The sequence below is a fragment of the Lissotriton vulgaris genome, chromosome 3_1 (assembly GCF_964263255.1).
Source record: "Lissotriton vulgaris chromosome 3_1, aLisVul1.2, whole genome shotgun sequence".
Lineage (NCBI taxonomy): Eukaryota > Metazoa > Chordata > Amphibia > Caudata > Salamandridae > Lissotriton > Lissotriton vulgaris.
Window position 1 is genome coordinate 2,018,013,308 of NC_141689.1, and position 15,230 is coordinate 2,018,028,537.

At 49.0% G+C, this 15,230-nt stretch overlaps 1 protein-coding gene across 3 annotated transcripts in view; it reads right to left on the minus strand.

Annotated features, from left to right (window-relative positions):
* The window catches only part of CFAP97 (cilia and flagella associated protein 97), a 507,276-nt gene that overhangs the window by 276,523 nt on the left and 215,523 nt on the right, over positions 1-15,230 (minus strand). Inside the window, exon 4 of one of the 3 annotated variants that reach the window (XM_086962498.1) lies at positions 4,860-4,916. The exons of the other annotated variants lie outside the window; for them this stretch is intronic. Coding sequence (XP_086818624.1) covers positions 4,860-4,916 — 57 coding nt within the window. The remainder of the gene's footprint in view (positions 1-4,859; positions 4,917-15,230) is intronic. 3 annotated transcript variants of the gene reach the window in all.

A 15,230-nucleotide genomic window follows, 5' to 3' on the forward strand; every position in this document is an offset into this window, starting at 1 on the left:
CGGCCAGCTGTCCAATTACCTGGAATCCAATGAACTGCTTAAACCTTCACAGACTGGTTTTCGCCCGGGCCAGGGTACTGAAACAGCGATGGTGGCGGTTGTCGAAGAGGCCAGGAAGATCATCGATGCAGGAGGATCAGTAGCAGTGATCCTCCTGGATCTAAGTGCGGCCTTCGACACCGTCAACCACCATATATTGGCTCAGAGACCTTGGTATTTCAGGGCCCGCCCTGTCCTGGTTAAAATCTTTTCTTCACTGTCGCTCCTTCCAGGTGGCGGGGGGTAACTACATCTCCAAAGAGACTTCCATACGCTGCGGAGTGCCGCAGGGCTCTTCGTTGAGCCCTGCTCTCTTCAACGTGTACATGTCTCCTCTTGAAAAAATTGTCACCCCATACGGAATTAAACTTCTGACATATGCGGATGACACCCAGCTGGTGGTTTCTCTCAGTCAGCAGGAAAATCCTACCATCGATCTGTACTCCTGTCTGAGAAATATAGTCAGCTGGATGGACAGGTCCCACTTGAAACTCAACAGTGATAAAACGGAGATACTGGTGATGGTCAATCAGTCTCACTTCCGTCCGGAATCCTTGTGGCCCCCGTGCATGGGCCTGCCTCCAACCCCCAATTCCGATCTCAAAAGCCTCGGGATTTGGCTAGACCAAAACCTCACCTTGAACACCCAAGCAAAGAAAACGGCTGGAGTCGCTATGGTCTCTTGTGCACCGCCCGTAAGATTCTCCTGTTGCTCCCCTTTCAGTCAAGAAAGCTCCTTATCCAGGGCCTTATTCTGTCCAGAATGGACTACGGAAATGCCCTGTATCTTGGCGCGCCTAAGAAAGTGACAACAAAGCTCCAGGTAGTGCAAAACGCTGCCGCCCGATTTCTTACCGACACCAAGAATCGCTGCTCGGCCAAACCGGCCATCAGAGCATTGCATTGGTTGCCCGTCTTGGAAAGAGTGCAGTTCAAGGCCCTCTGCCTAACCCACAAAATTCTCCACGGGAAAGCTCCCCCTATCCTTAAAGACCTCATTGTTCCTTATACCACCTCCGGAACCCTCCGATCCTCCAATATCCACCTAACCTTGCCACACAGGATCAAGAGGTCACGCTCCGGAGGCCGGCGTTTTTCATATAACGCTTCTAAACTGTGGAACTCACTCCCTCTTGACCTTCGTGCCCAACCTCCTGCCATTCCGGAAACTTCTAAAGACTTGGCTGTTCCTATAACCTCCCTCTTCTGTTCTCGCCTGTTCTTCTGTCAGCGCTGGGACGCTTACGGGTAGCCATGCGCTTTAGAAATCTTTTAACATTAACACATACTAACAAATATACCCATACAGGTGCCCCTCTGGCTCTTTGCTAGGATCCAGTTCTCATCTATAGACCTTGTCTGGCCAAACTCCAGTGAAGCAAGATACCATGACAAAGTCCAATAATAGGGGTGGAATGTCAGACCCTAACCCAAAATAGTGGAGATATGTATAATGCCAGTAATAATTGATCTTCTTCCTGCATACCTACGGCTACGTAAAATAATGCGAAGGTAGGGGATTGCTTATGGAAATCCTTGAATGTTCTAGACATAGCTTTTTTAGTCCTGCAGAGGGTTGTACCAAGACCCCATAATGGATATATGGTTGTGAGGGCAACCCTTTAATGATCTTCAAACCGGGTTGATGCATAACTTGCCATTGCCACCAGGGCATTATGGGCTCTTGGCACAACCCTCTGCAGGATTAAAAAATTAGAAAATGTGCTGCATTTGCTGTGTTCCTGTAAAAAAACTCCTCAAGGAACGGAAACAACTGCTGAAGCAACATTTTAACCAGCGGGGGATTAGTACCAGGAGGCAAGCTCTGCTGGCATGCTTCACACCTGATGATCCACAACTCAACTGCTGCTTAGTGAAGTACCTGAGACTGTGTGAAAGTAAAAAGCCGGAAACGCTGAAATGAGGAATCCAGGTGGCTAATATATGAGCGACTCCCTAAGGCGCAGCGAAGAAATTCTTCCCACTTAAAAGAACTTTATTTCGGATGGACGAGGAGGTCGGACTCCACATTGCGAATCGCAAATTAAGAGTCCTAAAGCTACGCAATTTGCGATTTGCAAAATGTAAGGGTCATACATTTGGCCACAGGTGATTTGTCAGAATTATGTCCGGCCATCAAAAGACTTACCATCCAGATTGAACGGTGGTTGCGTGTTCCACTTTTCATTGCAGCTTGAATTGTCATTATTAGGATGGTTCTCCTGTCTCGATTTCTATATTTATTTTTAAACATCACAATACCACTCTCTAATTCTTTTTTCATACTCTTTTGGGATTATTATTGCGTCTTATTTGGGCCGGTCGTAAACCATGGATTTGGTGGGATACACTAGTCCTTCCCTATGATGGAGACAGGTTTGGAGTCCCTGATTTTCAACTATAGTATTTAACGGCGTAATTTCAATTTGCATCACACTGGTTCCATGTAGGTGCCAAACTACTTTATTCCATCCTGCAGAGTGACCAGGCAGATGATTTACCCTCATCATCTATCCTGCTGAAGGGAATTAAGATTGATATTAATGGTATCCAAACTCCGGCCACCACGTTCTTGGCCAGGCGCAAGCTTAACTGTCTTTTCGGGACTGGTCCTTTATACTCTCCTCTGGTTCCATTAGCCAAGAACTCCTGGATCACTTTAACCAGGGAACAACGCGGTGCAATGTACACTTAATAGATTTGACCTACATACTAAGTTGCTTCACTTTAAATTTTTGCAGAGGGTATACATTACACCTAGCACACTTGACAGAATCTACCCTGCAAAGTCATCCACTTGTCCAAAGTGTAATGCTCCCGATGCAGGTTTTGCACACCTCACTTAGACTTGTTCACATAATAATTCATACTGGGCGACATACTAAATCACCTTTCAATGTCAGGCATTGAGCTTCCACCGGACCCGACCCCTCCTGGCTCTATTGGGATATGTGGCGGTTGTTCCTAAATCGGTGCAAACTTTCACCGCCCCGGTGTTAATGTTGGCCAAAAGGGAGATAGCACTATACTGGGGCAATGGTAACAGTGACTGCATTCCAGCTTAATTACCTGTGATCAGGGCACAAGTCCTAAAAAAAGAAGTGGGGGGACGCTGTCACCGGAAGTGAAGTCACAACAGGAAGGGACGTCACAAAAGGTGCAAGGGCCGGGAGCAGGGGGGATTAGCGATAGGGATGCGGGCGGGGCAGTTTTTCAATATTTTTATTCTTCTTCAACTTCCAGGTTAATTGGTAATGGGAATGTGATTAATGGCATCTGTTCTGGATTTTCAGGGGTGTGGAGGGACAGAGAAGATGTGTGTATGTGAGCGTGTGTGTATGGGGTGGAGGCGCACTTTAGCCATCCATTGGACGCCCTCGCGACGCAGGTGTGAATGTCAGCCCTGAAAAGGGGGAAAGGATTCCTCGGGTCTTCCGCGAGTCCATTATATGATGGGGAGGGATGAAATGATAATTAGCGATGGAAGCGCCCTCTCATTTGTAAAGGGGGGGCTCTTTATTCTGCCACTTCAAGAATCTGCCTCTCACCCCCGCCGAGTGATGATAAAGAAATCTGGAAGGTAGTAGTAGCAGCTCAGAGAGCCCCCAATGCCCCCCCCCCCCCCCACTCCTCCAAGTGATGCAAGGTGTTGGCGGCGTGTGTAATTATCAATAATAGAAACCCCGTCGCTTGTGATTGGGGAGGAGGGGAGGTGAGTGGGCGGCTCCTCCCTTCTCGCTGCAGATGCGAGATGCCAGCCGTGCGGGCAAATAACGCCATAATCGAAAGTCCAGCTTTTGCACAGGGGGGACAGCGTCCACCCGGTAAAACCCCTTAAAATAAGTGGGGGGATGCCGTCCACCCGCGTGGTACCCCGACTCGAGCCCTGCCTGTGATTCTTCCAGTGAAATGTACTCCTCGCTACAGCCATCTACTTCCAGGCCTAAAGATATTTGGCAACAGCTTAGAGACTACCCTTCGGCCAATAACTAAGATTCTGTCTCCTAGTTACCCCAGAGTTTTGGTCCTGCAGGGTTATACATTGTAAACCTAATTGTTATACATGGTAACTTAACATTCCATATATGTGCCTGCTCCAATTCTGAATGCATTTTGATTGATGTCTCTGCAAATATTGACTTTCTTGTTCGACCCTTCCATCTATACCATTGGACAATGGAAATTGCCACCCGCGTCTTTGGGCTTTCTTTGTATTATTTTCTCTATGTATTCTAAAAATTAATAAATTAAGTAAAAACAAAAAAAAAAATGATCAGACATAGGTGGGAGGCACCCCCCAGTATGCAAACTGTACCCACGGCCTGATAGTGATGTCCTTTGTTGGGGCTCCTAGCGATGACTCAGGACGCCAAACTTCAAGTTTCAAATTATATTGGCAACGAAAATGTGCCCGATGCAACCAAAGTAGAATCGCGGATGTGTAAACTAAGCTTCAAACATGATTGCTCATAGGGGCTAATAGCTTTTGAATAACTAAAGTACGACCTACAGTTGGATTAGGAGTTGTTCGTGTTCTTTATTGTTCTATACTGATGCTTGATTGTAGAAACAACAGCACGCACTGCAAGGAGGTAAATGCTACTGTCTGATAATATATAGATAACACTATTATTAATGAATATTGTATTGAAAATCAAAGACATTAAACAAAAAGCATGTAAATCACGTTTTACAATCAAGCACTTAAATCGAAGGAATGCTAAGAGATTTCGGAAAAAAGATTGTCATGACACACTTGAGTACTCGATTCAGCACAAGGATTACTGCAAGATAAATAAATCTCCACCTTACTGGCTTACCATTTGTGTATTCAGCGACACAGGTATTACCCTCAGATCCCTCCATTTCGTCCTCGCCTAAGGCACAGCAAAGTACAAAACAATCAGGAACCAAAGAGTCGGGCAGTTTTTAAAAGATAACACCTTAACTTCCTCAATGCTTTGTACATGACCTCATTAGTGATATCACAGAGCAATACAGTGAGGTCATGGGCAATGGCACTGTAGCACTAGCCAACTAATACCCAAACTCTCAGAATGCAGACTACCATTGTGCACAGCGTGATTAGAACGGTAACTCTATGTGTCAGCCATGGAAGAGATATTTATTGGTACCAGCACTCCTCGACATACTGTCTGTGTTCACAATCAGAGACTCTACTCATTCTTGCCCACCAATTTGAAAAATTCAATCAACAGATTTTTAAAGGAACATCAAAGATTCTGGACCTTTCACCAAAGATGCACTGGGATAATATGCTATATAATAAAGACAACAGCAGTGAAAACGTGACGAAAGCAATGTAAAGCTCCTCCAAAAACAGGATTACTGGCATTGTTAGAATGATTAGATAAATTCATTTCACAAATGAGCTTTTTTAGTCATTAAAAAACAGGGACACTTGGCAAATGCAGATTCATATGAAGTGTACGGCAAAGCAGGTTTAACCCAATTGAAGCAGTGACAAAGACATGCAGACGTTAGTTCTCAAAACAGGTCAGGGATGTACACTATTTTAGTGTGCATCTACACAGAAACAGCCACATGGCGATAGTTGGGCTAAGCAACATACATATTTGGCATATTTAAGAGTGAGTCGTTATAATTCACTTTAAGCTCGATACCAGCACACGTCTATAGAGACTTGGAAGAGGACATGTAAAAAGGTGATGACAAAGTGGAAAATGGGATAGCTTGGAGTAGGTGTGCTAAATTATTTTTCACGCAAATGTGGCAATTATCAATGAAGTTTGACAAGGGAGAGAACCAAAAGGAGATATATATATATATATATATATATATATATATATATATAAACACACACAAGTAATAAGGCTTGAAGGGCATGAGCAGTGCAGGCATTCTTTAGTCTTATTTATTTAACATATTGTCTGTAACACTAAAAACACTGTCTTGCAGCCACTTCAGGGTGCAAGGTGAAGATAGAAAAAAAACCTTGAAATAAGAACACCTAATTACCTCCAGACGGGTATAATAGTTTGCACAGAACATCAGTGTTTGCAGTGAAGTCCAGGAAGACTATGGAATCGTAGAAAGCAGTGTCTTCCTGGAGATAAATCACAGCCGGCGATGTCAGAAAGTTCTTTTTGTCATCAGGCCCCATCATCAGGGCAGGAGGAAGGTGATTCTGAGCAGGCACTGACAATGGGAAATCAGCCTTCAAAAATTAGGTTTTCCAAGTGCGGCATCTAAGTTGACATTAATCAATCATTTTGAAGCACGGTACTCCCCTGTGAGGGTCTCATGGTGCTGGAGGGGATATAGGGGGTGGGGGGGAGTTGCAGTTCTGAATCAGCCGAAGAGCCAGGTCTTGAGGCTTTTCCTGAAGGTATGTAGAGTGGGAGAACGTCTGATGTTGAGCGGGAGTGCGTTCCAGGTCTTTTCCGTGATTTAGGAGTAGGCTCTTCCACCCATTCTGGCTCTGCGGATGTGCGTAGTTTCGGCGAGAGCGAGGTCAGCGGAGCGGAGGTTTCTCTTGGGTGCGTGGGAGGAGTCTCTTTAGTTGAGGTATTTGTGTCTGGGATTTGTAGGCGTGAGTGAGTAGCTTGAAGGTGACTTCTCAACGGAGAGTCAGTGGAGGTCTCTTAGGTGCTAGATGATGTGTTTGTGTCATGAGAAACCAAGGACAAGCCTGGCAGTGGTGTTCTGGATGGTTTAGAGTTTCTGGAGCAGGGATTTGCGAATTCCGGCGTAGAGGGCATTTCTGTAGTCCAGTCTGCTGGTTAGGAGTGCATTGGTGACGTCTTTCTGGATTCGGAGGTGGATCCAGTTGAAAATCGTGCGGAGGGTGTTGAAGCACGAGCAGTGGGTCATGGTAAGGGAGGGGTCGAGTATGATGCAGAGGTTCTGGGCATGGTCCATGTGAGTACGGGAGCCGCCGAGGGCCACCAGGTGTTGTTCCATGCTGGGGGGATATACAAAACATTCGGGTGTGTGGGATGTATGGGCGCTCATATAGTAGTTGTCACTTAGTATGGCTTCGCAAAACAAATCTGTTTGGTGGATCCAAAGCATGGGAAGGGAACACATTTCTTCCCTAAACTCAATCAGAGATTGAAAACTTTAAACAATTATTCTTAGAGTACACATGCGCAGTCAAAATTTAAATTTGTAAATATGAAAAAGAAAATCAGCAGAAATATCAGTAGGGCTCTTGTTGTTCTTTTCTTTATTTTCACAACACTCTAATCCCTTTGTGCCCACGTGTTTCGCCGTGGTAGGGTTAACCTACGGCTTCGTCAAGGCTGGAAATAATACAGATTGCACATTTGTAATTACAAGAAGGAGCACTATGAGTCAGTGCCAGTAGAGCCCACATTATTGCAACCAAGTGCAAAGGAACTAGTCAAGTGTACAGTATGAATGTCATTATGCAACGGTCCTCTGTTAAAATTCATCATACATTGTAAAGCACGAGTTCATATTCAAATTTGCAGATACATCTATGTGGTCCTTTCACATCTAGTTCATGTTGACAACCTGATCATTCAACTTTGGACCCTGAATTAACCAATGTGTTGTTCTATTTAAGTAACCCATGTGAAAGTGATAAGTAAAACGTGCTTCAATTTGATGCCAGCACCTTTAGTTGCTGAGGGGATGGGTCCGAGGACGAGGACTTCTGTCTCCTCCGAGTTGAGCTTCAGACAGCTGCTGCTCATCCAGGAGGCGATGTCTCTCATTCCTTCCTAGAAGCTGAGTTTGGTGGTGTCGGATTGTCTCGTGAGGGAGAGGATGAACTGGGTCTCGTCAGCGTAGGAAACTATGCTGAGTCCATGCTGTTTGAGGATGGCGGCTAGGGGGGCCATGTAGATGTTAAAGAGAGTGGGTCTGAGCGACGATCCTGGAGGTACTTGGCAGTTGGTCTCTGTGCGTTCAGAGAGGAAAGGCGGAGTTTGATTATTTGGGTCTGGCCAGTGAGGAAGGAGCAGATCCAGTCGAGGGCAGTTCCCTGTATACCGGCATTGTGGAGTCTGGCGGTGAAAGTGCGGTGGGAGACAGTGTCAAAGGCTGCAGAGAGGACCAGTAAGATGAGGGCCGCTGTGTGGCCTGGTCGAGGAGAGTGCAGATGTCGTCTGTGGCGAGGAGGAGGGCGGTCTCGGTGCTGTGGTTGCAGCTGAATCCAGATTGGGAAGAGATGAGGATGGAGTTGTCTTCGATGAAGTTAGTGAGCTGGCGGTTGACGATCTTCTCATTGACTTTAGCTGTGAAGTAGAGAAGGATGGGTCTGTAGTTTTTGAGGTCCGTGGGTCTGCAGAGGGTTTCTTGAGGAGGGGCTTGACTTCCGTGTGTTTCCAGTAGTCAGGGAATGTGCGGAGGGCAAGGGTCTTAGGGTGCTCCGGAGGGAATGCTCTTCATGGTTGTGACAGTGTCTTCGGTGGTGACAGGGGTCCAGGCGGAGATGGTAGGCTGGCTGGCATTGCTGGGGGTGGATGTGGTTTCGGCATTGGGTGTCTTTGTTGAAGTTGTCTTAGAGGGACTTGATCTTGAGATGGAAGTAGGATCCGAGTTTGTTGCAGAGGTCCTGGGAAGAGGTGACATCCGAGGCATCGCTTGGGGGTTTGGTGAATTCCTGGATCATGATGAAGAATTCCATCGAGTTGCTGGAGTTGTTGAGGATTTTGTCCTGGGTGAATGTTTTTTTGGTGGATCTGATGCTTTGGTGGTATGCTGCCTTGGCGTTCTTGTAGATGGTCCGAGCTTCCGGGGTTTTGGTGTTTCTCCATGATTTCTCGAGATGTCTGCAGGTGCAGCTGGATTCACGGAGGCCGAGGGTGAACCAGGTGGCTTTCATGGGGCGCTGTCTGTCAGAGTTACGATGGGGGACGAGCCTGCTTGCGCAGTTGGTGATCCATTTGTGGAGTTCGTTGGCAGCAGAGTTGACGTTGGTGTTGGTGTTGGTGGGAGGGGGTCGTGGTTGAGGGTGGATTTGAGATGCTCCTCATTAACTTTACTCAAATTCCTTCGCAGGGACGTGGTTTAGGTTTGTGAGAGGTGGTCTTTTCGAAGGAGAAGTTTACGCAGTGGTGGTCCGTCAGTGTGGTGTGGCTGAAGCAGATGTTGTTACCTCCTGCAAAGATGGGGTCGAGGGTGTGAGGGTGGTGACTAGTTGTTTCAGTCCTATATTGGCGAGGTTGTCCATGAGGGCAGTGGAGTTGGGGTCCCTGAGGTCGTCGAGGTGGAAGTTCAGGTCTCTGAGCAGTATGTAGTTCATGGAGATAATGGCGTGGGGTGCTATGACGTCCATGATGGTTGTGGCGAACGCTGTTCGTTGTCCGGGGGGTCTGTAGGCAAGGGTGCCACATAGATACGCTCTGGGGCTGGTTTGGATCAGGAAATGGATGTGTTCTGTGAGGGACGAGGAGTCGTTCGTGCTGGAAGTGGTGAGAAGGAGGGAGTGCTTGCATGCAATGGCATGTCCTCCTCCTGGGTGGTTGAGGCTGTCCTTCCTTTGGATCTTGTATCCGTCTGGGATGGCGGTAGCGATGTCCGTGGCGGAGGTGGAGTAGGTCCAGGTTTCTGTGAGGAAAGCGACGTCTGGAGAAAGGGTGTCGAGGAGGTCCCGGATCTCTACTGCCCGTTTGTGAAGCTCGCGCACGTTTAGGAGGACTCACTTCAAGGTTTCGGTTGCGCAGTTGTCTGGAGGGTGGGTGGTGGGGCTGCGCAGGTCGGAGAAGGTCCGGCGGCGGTGTTGGCAGGAGAACTGGCCATGGGTGGTGTCCGGCATCGACAGCTGGCAGTTGTTTCTTCTGAGATTGAGGACGGCTGAGTCGTAGCGGTGAGGAGTCGGAGAACCAGGGTCCCTGGCGCTGGTCGGGTTGCGGACAGGCACAAATGGGCTTGCCTTTGGCCGGCCTTCGGTGTGCGTGCGGCCGTGCAGCAGACGCCATTATGTAGGGGGACTTTCGGCCCATCTCTCAGTTGCCTTTTTTGGCTAAAGTGATTGAGCAGCATGTGTTAGCTCTACTCTCGGGCCATCTAGAGAGTAACAACCTGCTGGAGACCAATCAGGCAGGGTTCCGTGCTAATCATAGCATGGAACTAGTTATGTTATCCATCCTAGATGAGCTAAGAACTCGGGCTGACGTAAAAACACCGAGCGCCCTGATACTACTGGATCTCTCCGCGGCGTTTGATACCGTGTGTCACAAACAGCTTCTGTCGCGGTTGAGATCCTTTGGCATCATGGGTACAGCACATGCATGGCTTACATCATTTTTGCAGGGTAGGACACAACGAGTACAGCTGGGAGATTTACTTTCCACCTCTGCTCCGATCACCTGCGGGGTCCCACAGGGCTCTGCCTTGTCACCCCTACTTTTTAATATCTACCTGCAGCCATTAATCGCTCTCCTGAATAGGATGGACTGCCTAGTGTACAACTACGCCGATGATACCCAGATAATCATCCCGCTGGATGATGGCCCGGGAGCATCCACTAGGCTGCAGGACATACTGAAAGCCACGGTCAACTGGATGTCCGAGAACTCCTTGAAAGTCAACCCGGATAAGACGGAAGTGTTGCCCATTTCTATCTCGGGCAACCCTTGGAGTGAGAAATTTTGGCCTATGGAGCTGGGTACACCACCGAAACCAGCATCCGCAGTCAAAAGTTTAGGCCTATATGTGGATAACAAATTATCCATGGAAAAACAAGTTACCACGGTAGTGGGTACCTGCATAGGCCTTCTAAGACAACTAAGGAAGATCTCTGCCTTACTTTCAGTCCCTACTTTGAGACACGTGGTCTCAGCCACAATTCTGGCTAGGCTGGACTACGGGAACTCCCTATACATAGGTTTGCCCCAGCGGCTGCTGGACAAACTACAGGGGGTTATGAATGATGCAGCGAGGCTGATCTATAAAAAACCCAGGACTGCTCATTCCTCTCCCCTGATGCAGGAGTTGCACGGGCTCCCAATTTGTCAGAGGATTGTCTTTAAAGGATTGTGTATCGCTCACAAGGCTCTGTATGGCAAAGCACCAAAATATCTGAAATCCCGACTATCCCCCTACACACCGGGTAGGACTTTGCGTTCATCGGACGCTACTCTTCTGTCCCAATCCCTCTTCAAATTGACCACGGTGGGGGGTCGTGCGTTTTCCAAAACGCTCCCAGCCTTATGGAACAAACTGGCCCCAGAACTCAGGAAGGAAAGTAACTTACTATCCTTCAGAAAAAAACTAAAAACTGTACTGTTTAAACAAGCATGGAACAGACCTTAAGTGCACAGGTGGGTTCAAGTGAATGTAACATCTCACCACGTAAATCTGGACAAACAGCGCTTAGAGACCCCGGTGGTTATAACGCGCGATATAAATTAAATAAATAAATAAATAAATAAATAAATAGGGGATGCTGGAGGGAGCGCAGCTGGGAGAGGGAACCAGCAAGGGTGGGGTGGGGGGGAGGTGCAAGGGCAGCAACTGAGGGAAAAAACAGCATGAAAAGGACACTGGCAAAAAGGACTAAATAGAAAGAAAACAAAAAGAAAACAAAATAAAGTAAACAGAAGCAACAGAAAAACATGCACAATTAAACAGTAAAACAAAAAAAACAGGCATCACCTTCCACCGGACTGGCGTCATGCCGAAATAGTAGTGTTTTCGAAGCCGGGTAGGCCCCCCGATCGCCATGACTCTTATCGCCCCATATCCCTCATCAACTTCGAGGCCAAGCTCCTGGCAAAGGCGCTAGCGAACCGCTTACTTCCGCACATTTCGGCCCTTGTCCACCCGGATCAGGCCGGTTTTATGCCGCGCAGGGCAACGAGACACAATATACGACGGGCGCAGGCTGCGATACAAGCGATCGAGTCTTCGGAGGACCCGGCGGCGCTCCTGCTGGCTGATATTGATAGTGCCTTCGATTCGGTCAGCTGGACCTTTCTTTTTGCTCTGTTGCCGCTGCTGAATCTTGGCCCGGTATTCCTATCCTATGTCAGGCTGCTCTACACTGAGATCACGGCCTCGGTACGTATTTCGGGAACGGCATCTGCTCGCTTTCCGGTGTCCAGGGGCACGCGTCAGGGGTGTCCACTTTCCCCCTACCTTTTTGCGCTGGCCATGGAGCCGCTGGCCGCCAGGGTGCGCCGCGATGAGCTCTACCGTGGCTTCGTCTGGGGTGCGGATCACTCCGACCGCATAGCATTATACGCGGATGATGTGCTGTTTTTCATGACTGACCTGCAGCGTACGGGTCCTCGTGTCCTGGAGTTGATGCACGAGTTTGGCCGGGCATCGGGACTCTTCCTCAACCCGCGCAAATCGACCCTGTGGGTGCTGGGGAGTGCCACGGTGGACTGCCCTTGGGCTGCATCCCTTCGGATGGCTGTAGAGGGTGTGAGGTACCTGGGTGTCTACCTCTCCACCTCGTCTGTAGTGGCTTGGGACCGGAACATCCTGCCGGTGTGGGACCGGGTCCAGCTGGACGTTAAGACTTGGACACGCATGCCACTTAATATCTACGGCCGATCGGCCATCTTCAAGATGGTGGCTTTGCCCCGTCTGCTATATCAACTGCAGAACCATCCCTTCCAGATTGACCCGCAGTGGTTCCGTACGGTTAATTCTGTGCTGGGCCGGTTTCTGTGGGCTGGCGGTGCCGCCAGGGTAGCGCTGCGCACGTGCTTCCTCTCAACCTACTGCGGCGGTTTGGCGGCCGCGGATATTTTATCCTACTATCAGGCCTCTCATCTCCTTGTGCTCAACGAGTGGTGGTATGGAGACCGTAGTGATCCGGCTTATGCTCTTGAGCATTCACTGATGGGTGGCGCCTCCCTTCACACCCTGCTGTATTCGGCTAGGCGGAGACGACTGCTTCCGCAGGTCACCCAGGTGGTTTTCGCTGTCTGGCGGCGGGCTCTGCATCGGGTGGGCTGGTGGGGTCGGCTTACAGCTGAGACCCCGCTGTGGCGCAATGGCTTGTTACCGGCGCTGGCATCTCTATCCGGATTTGACGGTTGGGATGCGATTGGGATCTCGTCCCTAGGCCATGTCCTCTCTGGTGTTACCCTAAAGTCCTTTCAGGAACTTAGCTCCGAATTTAGCATGCCCAAGACACAATTTTTTCCGCTATCTTCAGCTTCGCCACGCCCTTACCCCTAGTCTGGTGGGCCTGGAACAGCTCCCTGAATTTAGTCCTATCGAGGCTAAACTGTTTATGGGAGACCTGGGTGACAAGAAGGTCTCGCAGATATATCGCACTCTGGTCACACACTGTTCCCCTTCACTCGCAGCGCTGAGGGCCTCCTGGGAGGGTGATATTGGTCCATTGGATGATGATGACTGGCGTGAGGCGTTGGAATCTCCCCGAGGTGCTGCTATCGCTGTCCGCCTTCGCTTCATCCAGTTCAAATACCTCCACCGGGCGTATTATACTAGACGCCGCCTATGGCGGGCAGGCCTTATTGCGTCCCCGGAATGCCTGAGGTGTGGTTCTGAAGAGGGTACCCTGTTTCACACGATATGGTCCTGTGAGAGACTGACTCGATTCTGGGCTGGGGTTTGGGACTGCCTGTCAGAAGTGTTGGGCTGGGACCTGCCCCGCACCCCCAAGCTGGGCCTTCTCCATGTTCTCGAGAACGTTGGGGGCAATATTTACAAACGCCATTTGCTGTTGTTGGGGCTAGTGGTGGCGAAGAGGGACCTGGCACAGGCCTGGAAGAACGAGCGCGCCCCCCCACTCGGGGCTTGGAGGGCGGGCCTGGATTTCCTCATGGGTCTAGAGCAACCTGTTTTTGAAGCCCGGGGATGTCCCCGCAAACACTACAAAATCTGGAAACGGTGGGCGGATTACCGGGGCCTGCTCCTTGACCCCCCTATAGACATTGATGATGCATTACGGCTGGATGGGGATCCCGCACCCTAGGCCAATGGCTGGCTCCACCTTGGTAGGCTTTTTCATGTTGCTAGACTGTGATCACGTGCACTGGGTTAGGGTGGGATAAGGGGTGGGTAGTTGTGGGGTTGGGGGGGGGGGGGTAGTTTGATGTCATTTTCTATATAACGCTGAGTTCGATGCTATATTGATGATGTATCTCTTTCTATCCGTTGTTGGCAGTCTCCTCCTGACTGTGGAGGGCTGTGCTGAACTTTGCCTGAACTCATAATAAAATTGGTTATGAAAAAAAAAAAAAAAAAAAACAGGCACAGTTCATGCGAAACCAGACAGACCAACAGGGCCTCGAACACCTACCAGGACAGAGGGGTGCAGGGGGCAGTGGCACAACGACAGAGCGGCACAAGGTTAGAGCAGAGTTCTCGGACCAGGAGGTCAGAGATCTTCCTCAACTGCTCGTGCAGCAGCGGCTGCCATTAAGTAGGGGACGGGGAGGGAGCACAGCTTAGAGGCGGAAACTGGCGGGGGAAGGTGCCACGGGAGAACCAGCGGTGAGAAAAACACGGCACGTAAAGGACATGGGCAAAAAGAACACAAACAGAATAAAGGAAATAAATAAAAAGAAAACGAAATAAAGGGAACAACAAAAACAGAAATAACAGAAAAACAGGCACCATTAAACAGTAATACAAAAACAAAACAGGTACAGTTCACGCGAAACCAGACAGACCAACAGGGCCTCGAACACCTACCAGGACAGGGCGGTGCCGGGGGCACCAGCGCAACCACGGAACTGCGCGAGGGGAGAGCAGAGTTCTCGGACAAGGAGATCAGAGGTCTTGCTGGATGGGTGTCCTTGCAGAGGACTCACACATTGATATTACATTGTCTTTTATTAGTTTGGCTCGATTTAGATGAGACAGAAAGTGATCTGGGAGCTCAGGTTCGTTGACGGTCAATAGAGGATGGCGTGGTTTTGCAGACAGAGTTAGGCCTTTTTCCCAAAAAACGGTAAATTTTTTCACAGGCAAGTTTCCACCCTTGCCAAATTTCACATTACCCTCCTGATTTCTAAACAATTCCTAAAAGAGGGGACAGAGTCTACACTACCATACACCCATACACACGTTCACAGGATAAATGCTCACAAGTGAAAAAAGCAGTGGCTGTCATGTTACGAGTTAAAATCCTCACTTGCGTCGTTCGGAGATAAGAAATTCAATACCAGTAAGTTGGTGTAATGGAAATAAATGTGGGTAGTCCATTCTTTGAGAGCCCCACCAGGAGCAGTCTGTGCTCTGCTCAGCCC